General features: G+C 36.8%; 2 protein-coding genes across 3 annotated transcripts; one reads left to right on the forward strand and one right to left on the reverse strand.

Annotated features, from left to right (window-relative positions):
• Positions 1-269: 269 nt before the first annotated feature.
• NKIRAS1 (NFKB inhibitor interacting Ras like 1) lies at positions 270-4,142 on the reverse strand. Its single transcript, XM_014075906.2, has 3 exons — positions 4,010-4,142; positions 2,894-3,135; positions 270-1,018 (listed from the first exon to the last, which is right to left on the reverse strand). The coding sequence occupies exons 1-3, from the start codon at positions 4,101-4,103 to the stop codon at positions 779-781; spliced, it is 576 nt and encodes a 191-aa protein (XP_013931381.2). The 5' UTR covers positions 4,104-4,142; the 3' UTR covers positions 270-778.
• Positions 4,143-4,812: 670 nt separating this feature from the next.
• On the forward strand, positions 4,813-8,830 carry RPL15 (ribosomal protein L15). 2 transcript variants are annotated; one of them, XM_087712857.1, is made up of 4 exons: positions 4,813-4,880; positions 6,128-6,312; positions 7,436-7,572; positions 8,479-8,830. In XM_087712857.1, the coding sequence occupies exons 2-4, from the start codon at positions 6,141-6,143 to the stop codon at positions 8,782-8,784; spliced, it is 615 nt and encodes a 204-aa protein (XP_087568983.1). In that variant the 5' UTR covers positions 4,813-4,880; positions 6,128-6,140; the 3' UTR covers positions 8,785-8,830. The 2 variants fall into 2 exon arrangements, with proteins under 2 accessions (XP_087568983.1, XP_013931375.1); XM_014075900.2 differs by having other exon boundaries at positions 4,844-4,880; positions 6,131-6,312.
• Positions 8,831-9,055: the final 225 nt, after the last annotated feature.

Genomic DNA, 9,055 nt, shown 5'->3' on the forward strand with positions numbered 1-9,055 from the left:
CAATTCTGTTGGACTCTCTTTTTCATAAGTTCTTTCTCGTAGCAGAATGAATAAAGCTATACAATGTATAATCAAAATAAACAACTTTTTCATCTTGTTCTTTCATTTCTTTTCTGAAATGCTAAGTGAAGTGGCAATATTCCCAATGACTCTAGAATTCCTTTTAGAAAAAGGTTTTCTTTTTTCTTCACTCAAACATTCTCCAGTTTGCATTCCACAAAATGCAAAATACCAAATTTTTCTGAGTATAAGATGCACACACACCCAAAAAATGTGGGTGAAAATTTAGGTACATGTTATAGATTGAATATGGGCATTTTTGGCCTCCTGAACCCTCCACATGTTGTGTTTTCGTCTGCCCAGCCCCAGAAGCACTCTGTAGTGCTCTGCACAGCCCATTTTTGCAAAAAACAGGCCCATTTTTGGGCCACCAAGCCCTCTGCACATCATGTTTTCGCCCTCCCAGGCTCCCAGAAGCACTCTCCAGGCCAAAAATGTCCATGTTTTTGGCGAAAACAGGCCGTGGAGAGTGAAGCTGTTTTTTTCTTCTTTTCCTCCTGTAAATTTAAGCGTCTTATAATCAGGTGCATCTTATAGTCCAAAAAATATGGTAATTGAATACAGACAACTATGATCATGTCAGTGTTTTTATGAAGTGATTTCAGATGCCATTCTCATCCTGAGGTGTGAGAGCTGCTTTAGTTGCTCTAGACATGAACGAACTCTGGAAATGCAAAAGCCACAGCAGATTCTTGGCTCAGTGGAGGCATAAGAGCATTCAGTATTCTTCCTTATTGCCTTTGAGTCTCCGACGGGAGAAAGAAAATGTTGACTTGTTCTGTGATTGGCAAAGTTTGCTTGCTAACACCACAAAGGGCTCCATCATTGTCCTTCTATTGGTTACTGTCACTTCCCATAATTTCACTGACTGAATCCTAGCCCACTGTTGCGCAACTTCACTCTGTACTTGTCTTTCCTCCAAAAGGTCAGTTTTATTACCTAAAACAATAATTGGCCACTGCAAAGAAGGAATAAAACAATCAAAACAGGAAATAAAATCAGTGATGTAAATCTTATTTTGTACCAGTTTCCATATGTAGACTAATCACGTTATTGGGAGGGGAAAAGAGATTGGAATGCATTCTTCTCTGCAATTTAGACAGCTGCTATCATTCCAAGTAGACCATGCAAAATTCAAATAGATCCATGAGCTGAATAAATAATCCTTTAGCTTCTTGACTGACTTCTGTAATGTTTATATATATTTTTCAATTTTATAATCTGGCAATTGAATAGTTACATTTAAAGTAGATGCACTAAAATTGATTTGGTAATCACTAAAATCTTACTGACTCCATTTCCTGTATTTTATTACTGTTATTTATATTTAAATACATTTTATTTAAATAAATGTTATTTACAATTACATCATATATTTTTAAAACCATTTGTTCCTATAAACAAGGTAACACCTATTTATGCTTCTCTAACTGGAATAAAATAGAACAATTACTGTATAAGCAATTCTAAAATGATAGCTACTATTATTATAGAACAGAATTTAGAAGTGGGCCCAACTTTAAGATGCTTGAAAAACTCCACCAGGCAAGCAATAAGAAGTGAATCTTACAAATCAGAGAACATGCTGACTGGCTCTCAAGCCACCACAACTATAGATTTGATTTTAAACACAAATAGAAAGAAACAGATCCCAAATACAGAACACTGAAAATCTACTATCTTCTTACAGTAGGCTCCCAAGACAGAATTAAAACCATACAGGTAATTCTCTACTTACAATCACAATTGAGCTTAAATGTTATGTTGCTAAGTGAAACAATTGTTAAGTAAATTTTGCCCTATTTTATGACCTTTCTTGCCACAGTTGTTAAGTGAACTGTTTTGTCACATAGTTAAGTGAATTTGGTTTTCTCATTAACTCTGCTTGTGAGATGATCACATGATCATAACACAGCAACCCTTAAAAATATCATCCAATTGCCAAGCATCTAAATTTTGGTCACTTGACCATAGGGATGCTGCAATGATCATAAATGTGAAAAACTGTCATAAGCACTTTTATCATGTCACTGTAACTTTAAACACTCGCTAAACAAATGGTTGTAAATTGAGGACTACTGTATACTTTTTAAATAACTTACTACTGTAATGCTACATTTAGCTCATGAGATCAGCAAACCCAAAGTATTGCACAAATATTTCTTTTGAAACATGTAATGTTATATAACTGTACACCTGAAAAACTGTTTTAGATAGTCCCAGATTAAGGTTCTCTGCCTGTATTTTGTCAAAAATATTTAATAATATTAACCACTAGGAGCTCAATATCTACAATTTATTAAAAGTGAGTACACAGTGCCCTGTGTGAAATTATTCTGTGAGGCAAGATAGAGAATCCTAGTAGCTAATACTTAGAGCACTTTCATCTTAAAGATTCATACAGAAATATACCAAATTATGACCTGGATTTTGTTTAAATCAAATTGCCTCTTATGACAAGCAGTAGGACTAGATCTCATATCCATTTCCAATAGTAATACCAATCCAATCCTTTTCTTCTGTGGGAGACTCTTCTTAAGAGATTGAGAGGCAGAAGGGCCAGGAAAGAAGAGAAAAGAAAAGAAAACCTGTTGAGTAAGGAGGAATCTACTCAGACAACACTTATGTTATCCGGGCCAAGCAACTCTTTAAAGTGAGATTATCAAAGTAGAGGAACTTCCCTTTCTTTCACCTTCAACCCATAATCCATGACACATTCAAAATTGTATGATAACTAATAAGCAGCCTAGAAAATAGTAATAAGCTCTCATAGTTCTGTGGAAAAAATAATAATACTTCAAATAGACTGAAAAATTAAAAGAAATAGTCTTACCTCTTTCTTTTCTCTAAACTTGTCAACCTCCTTTTTGAGCCAGTTAACTTTCTCAAAAGATTCCAGACTATTTACAGCATACACTAGAACAAAGCCATCTGCCATAGAATAGTAATGTTTGGGGAAAGCCTCTTCTCCTTGGAGTCCTTGGGTGTCATAAAGACGTAATTGTTCTTTTAGTCCTCGATCTGTTTCAGCCACAGCGACATATACATCTTCCATAGTTCTGCTGCAGTCTCCACCTATTTTTGTTTAAAATAAAGAGAAAAACCATTTCTTGCAGACATAACATAAAACTCATTTATGTTGTTGAAATGTCCTTCTGGGTTCGGCTCCAAGTGGGGAAAAAGACACTGGAGACATGGAGGCTGCTTGGAAAGGTGGTTTATTGGTGGACAGGACCACATGGCTTGAGTCCAGAACAGAAAAGGTGATCACATGCTTCAATGTTGGTAGAGAAAAGAGAAGGGCCGACTGAGATGCTGAGTCCCTGGTTTTATCCCTCTCTGGCCTTTGATCTTGAGCTTGTATTCTGATTGGTTGTCAGACTCCCATGGGGCCATGCAGGGGCAACTCTCTAGGCTGCATTTTGAATCCAGGTTTGGTTAAGTTTTCAGATGCCATGTGGTGAGTTGGGTAAAGGGCCAATATTATCATGCCTTAATCCCATCCCCCTGGAGCTGAAGGGGAGAACTCTTTATTATGTAAAGTGGACTAGCTTGGCCTTCTTAATGGCCTATTGGCAAAGTGGGCATGGGCAGGAAGCTACAGGAAGCTATTCTGTCTTTTAAAACATGTTTCTTCCTTTTCACATCCAGAGAAATAGTCTGCCTTTTCAATATTTCCTAGGATATTTCATTTTTCTGGGAGAGGACTGGGTGACAACATCCTACAATGTTTTCTCCAAGCCAGCTTGGTTCAGGAAAATGCATACAAGAGATATCTAATTATTTTTGAGAACTTAGTTTGCCTTTTATGAAAAAGACATAATTAACCTATGCAAATATGGTATATGGATCATTTTACATCTATTATCATCAGGCAGAATTTATTTATTATTTAAGTGGCAGTTATAACATTAGTTAGGCAACAATAAAAAATAGGCATCTTTCTTACCAGTAGTGTGATTACCGTACAGAACTTGTTCCAAGATGGCTGTCTTTCCCACTGAACACATTCCACAAACAAACACTTTGAAGCCTTTTCCCATCTTCTTTCTGACTACTACAGGTAGAAATCCAAAACCTATAGGCCACGCAAAATGGTAATTATTTTTCTCATTTCATAGATTTGGTATTTTCATAATTATAATATATGCTATTGCTAACTGAAGTGAATGGCAATCATTTTTAAAATTACAGATCAGCTACCTCCTAATAAGATTTATCCAGGTTTCTGGAGTATCGAGCAAAAGACTTCTAGAACTATTTTTTTTTATTTACAAAAAATAAGCTCCTTTGCACAAAGTTAATGAAACTGGAAGGTTTTTTTTTCTAAAAGAGCAACAGATAAAGGGATTTTAAATTTGAAAGAATTATTCTGTATTCGAATTTCTTTAACATAATGAGCTTCGAATTCTGGAATAAAATTGGAATTTAATTTAAAATAAGAACTCAGACATAACCTTCCCATATTAATCCCATTTAATAGATCGTATGAAATAAACAATCAGCATGAAAGTGTATCTCTAAAGCATTCTGTCATTAGTAATTAAAACAACCCCAAAATGTGATTAAGGAGAATATTTTCTATGATAATTTCCATGGCTAGATGCCTTTAAAAGAACATAACTTGCAGAAAGCGGCTAGCCAAAAGTCACAGGGATCCGTTCCATCCCATAGCACGAAAGTCCACCCACTTTTAACACGTGTTCTCCACGAACTACATTTCCCAGCAAGCACCTGACCGCCGAGTCTTTCCTGCCCTCCTCTAGTGCAAAGCATTTTGGGAAAGAGGCCTTTTCCTTTCCGGCTTTGAGCGACTTCTGGTAAGGTTCCTTGGGCTCCTTCTGCGGATGATTTATCCAATGTCATCCTGCAGTCTGGAGGCTTTTTCCACCCATTTAGTACAGATTCTTATGGAACGAGACTCGGGGAGAGAGAATGATTATGTTTTGTCAGCTGTGGAAGAAAAAGAAGGGTTTAAGGGTCTGGTTGGCAGAATGGCGTCTAGGGCCTTATGCTACCGAGCAAGATAGTCAAGTGGAAAAAAAAAGATGGATGAAAATCCAAACGAAAAGAATCGTTGAAATGCTGAGTTTGGCATCGGGTCTTTTCTTACAGCTCAGAATTATGGTGAAAATCGAGCGATGGCAGCTCATGCCGTCTTTCCTCGATGCAAACCTCTATTGGAAGGAACTCTAAGGAAGTAGACCAGATTAATTAATGTATTTATTTATACACACGCACCCTCCTATTGTGTCCACAACAACAACCCTGTGGAGTGGATTGGGCTAATAGAGAGTGATTGGCCCAAAGTCACCCAACCGACTTTAATGAATAAGGTGGGATTTGACCTTAGTATTTTCCTGCTTTCTAGTCTGGTGCCTTAAACACGAGGCTCTCCTGAGCAAAGCCTCAGTTTCAATCAGTGATTTTCTATTCAAACCCGATTGATAATCAAAAGTTATCAATCTGTGAGAGTTAATAAGAATAAAAAATAGAATTGAAATAGAAAATAATAATTCTCAAGTTGGTAGATTTGTTTTAAGGATTTTTACATAGTAAATGATGTAAAATATTCTGCTTGCAACCTTTGTTCTTGACTAAAGCTAAAACCTATAAAATTTGAAAAAAAATGCTACCTAATATTGGTAAAACATACGTCTGTATATGATACATATATATTCATTCATGTATGTTTGGGGTGTATGGTGTATATGGTAAGCAATAACAGTTTGAAATTGTATCATGGACATCTGATTTCAGAAGCTGATAGAAGGAAGCAAAAATTATGACGTGCTGTTTTTCTTTGACATGTAAAACATGTTTATCTGGGAGACTGAAGTTAAAATGGCTTTTATCAGTATGTGCCTTATTACCAGCACATTAGCAGAAAAAAGAAACCTGGATGATGGCATATTTTCTATGGATTTACTTAATCAGTTTTAGGAAAATTGTTCTTAAATACTGGAGAGCATTGTTCTTTTAAAAGAGTCCCCTTTAGTATATATCTGTTATTACAGATATATATTGTGTAGCAATATGATTTAACATAATTCTGCATGTTCTTTAGTAGGAAAGTCATAATGGGTGCCTACAAGTATATCCAAGAACTATGGAGGAAGAAGCAATCCGATGTGATGCGTTTCCTTCTGCGTGTCCGTTGCTGGCAATATCGTCAGTTATCGGCACTTCATCGTGCTCCTCGCCCAACCAGACCAGACAAAGCCCGCAGACTGGGATATAAAGCCAAGCAAGGTAACAGGAACAATTAAAAAACATTTTTGTTTTGCTTTGTATCGTTGATTGAATGCATATTACATATATGGAGAAAAAGAACCTGATCTGATAGAGTGTTCGCTATAGGGATTATTATTATAAATTAACTGGAACCTAACTATTCATCCAAAGAGGATAAAGTACAGGAAACATCTGAAAAGTCAAGTTGATGGAAAGCTTATATAAGGCAGCAAATTTTAACAATTTTGTCTATGTTATGTGAATCTAATTTCTATTGGGTTGTTTTTTTTTTTTTTTTTGGCTGTAAATCACCTCAGATTAATGGAATAGACATATGTGGATCAAAAATACAGAATAGCCAGATAGCTTGGACAAAAGTTTAAGATGCTAATACAATTATAACAGAAAGAAGAATTACAGAGTTGGAAGGGACCTTGGAGATCTTCTAGTCTAACCCCCTACAGAGGCAGGAAACTCTATATCCTGATTGCGAACCTATGGCATGCGTGCTACAAGTGGCACGCAGAGCCATATTTGCTGGCACGCCAGTTGTGAGGTCTGTTTTTTTTTCCCTTCCCAAGCTTCAGGAAAGCCTTCGAAGTTCGTTCCCAAACTTCTGGTTGGCACGTTGGGGCCGGGTTTTACCCTCCCCAGCCTCTGGAGGCTTTCCTGAAGCCTGGGGAGGGGGAAAAACAGCTTCAACTGGCCTCTGGAGGACCAGGGGAGGCCGCTTTCACCCTCCCCAGGTTTCAGGAAAGCCTCCAGAGCCTGAGGGGGGAGTGGCGCACTCATGTGCAAGTAGGCAGGGAAGATTGCCTTGGTGTGGGCGTGCGTGCAATAGCGCGTGCACACAATTTTGGCACGCCATAAGAAAAGTTCGCCATCACTGCCCTATACTATTTCAGACAAATCGCCATCCAGTATCTTAAAAACTTCCACTGTTGGAGCATTCACAACTTCTGGAGGCAAGTCATTCCACTGATTAATTGTTCTAACTCAGGAAATTTCTTCTTAGTTCTAGGTTGCTTCTCCTTGTTTAGTTTCCATCCATTGTTTCTTGTCCTGCCCTCGGGTGCTTTGGAGAATAGCTTAACTCCCTCTTGATATGGTAGCAGTTAAAATGCTATTTTTTCTGTTGTAGGTTATGTCATCTATCGCATCCGAGTTCGTCGTGGTGGTCGTAAACGTCCAGTTCCTAAGGGTGCTACTTATGGAAAGCCTGTGCATCATGGTGTAAACCAGTTAAAATTTGCCCGGAGTCTGCAATCTGTAGCAGAAGTAAGGAAATCTTGAGAAGAACCTGGATAAATTTTATTATAGCATAATAGATTACATAATTATAAATTACATTAGGGTAATATTACAATATAATTTTGTCCAACATGTATTAAATGAATAACCTTAATTAAAGAAAATATTCCTCACTGAGTAGTAATGATGGTGTAGTGTTTCTATTATTAGGTAGAAACAATGCTATGATAAATAACTTATAATATTCACTTACATGGAGACATTGTTTCTCTGTAAATACAACTGGATCTATAGAGCAGTACAGAAACAAATTGGAAATAAGATTACAAACTGATTTAATTAATTATTCTTGGTGAGTTGAATAAGATTTTAAGGATTATCGGTATTCCTTATTTTTTCCAGGAGGCATAGTTAATTTAAATGCTATGTTATAGCTCAAATGAGAACTCTCCCCTTTTGCCATTCAAATATTGTTAGTTTGGATCAATATCCATGCATGGTTTATTCATGAATATTTTCATACTCTTTCTGGTAAAGAGTTTTGGCTCATGGGAAAACCAGTATGTCCTGAATTAACAGAAAACCACATCAATCAAAAAAGTGTTTGCAGGAGGCTGACATTTGAGCAGCATTAATTGGAATAACAGTTTACTAGTGAAAATAATGTCTAAAGCAACTTAGTAAAGCAACTGTTCAAAGCATGTACTTGTGGAATCAAAATATCCAGAGCTGAGAAAATATGAGAGATAGCCACTGAGGAAAATGAAATACTGATGTGTAAAGAAAGGAAATATTAAATTACTTGTAAGTACTTTAGTATTTATATATTCTTATTTCTTTGCATCATGTTTCTCAATCTGATTTCACCTGTATAATATATTTGTTTGTGTGTATATGTATATATAGATACTTACATTTAAACTTATTTTTTAGGAGCGTGCTGGCCGACACTGTGGAGCTTTGAGAGTGCTGAATTCTTACTGGGTGGGTGAGGATTCCACATACAAATTCTTTGAGGTCATTCTGATTGATCCATTCCACAAAGCTATCAGGCGCAATCCAGATACCCAATGGATCACCAAACCAGTTCACAAGCACAGAGAGATGCGTGGGCTGACCTCTGCTGGCAGGAAGAGCCGTGGCCTTGGCAAAGGCCACAAGTTCCATCACACAATTGGTGGATCACGCCGTGCTGCATGGAGACGACATAACACCTTGCAACTTCATCGTTATCGCTGATAAATGATTCTAAATTTATCACAATAAAAAGTCACCAGAGGTTTTACATTTCTTTGCCTTGTGTGGTCATTGAGGTGAAAATGGGATAAACAGGTTGAATTAAAGGGTTCTCGATGTAGCTTCTCATCTATAAACATATGCAACAGAAACTCACTTGTGTTTATCATAATAAACCAATTCAAATTATTTTGATTCTAAATTTTGAAAAAAGTTAAAAATAAAATCGGCAGAACTGGGAAAATGCCATGTAAGCAAACACCAAATTTTGGAA

This window comes from Thamnophis sirtalis, unplaced genomic scaffold (genome assembly GCF_051295495.1).
Source record: "Thamnophis sirtalis isolate CommonGarterSnake01/CBP01778 unplaced genomic scaffold, rThaSir2_p1.2 scaffold_4, whole genome shotgun sequence".
Lineage (NCBI taxonomy): Eukaryota > Metazoa > Chordata > Lepidosauria > Squamata > Natricidae > Thamnophis > Thamnophis sirtalis.

Coding starts and splice junctions, on each gene's coding strand:
- NKIRAS1 (XM_014075906.2), bottom strand. CDS start 4,103: ATGGGAAAAGGCTTCAAAGTGTTTGTTTGTGGAATGTGTTCAGTGGGA. Junction 3,136..4,009: donor GTACGGTAATCACACTACTG/GTAAGAAAGATG, acceptor AAACAAAAATAG/GTGGAGACTGCAGCAGAACT. Junction 1,019..2,893: donor AGTTTAGAGAAAAGAAAGAG/GTAAGACTATTT, acceptor CCTTCTTTGCAG/TGGCCAATTATTGTTTTAGG.
- RPL15 (XM_087712857.1), top strand. CDS start 6,141: ATGGGTGCCTACAAGTATATCCAAGAACTATGGAGGAAGAAGCAATCC. Junction 6,313..7,435: donor GGGATATAAAGCCAAGCAAG/GTAACAGGAACA, acceptor TTTCTGTTGTAG/GTTATGTCATCTATCGCATC. Junction 7,573..8,478: donor GTCTGCAATCTGTAGCAGAA/GTAAGGAAATCT, acceptor CTTATTTTTTAG/GAGCGTGCTGGCCGACACTG.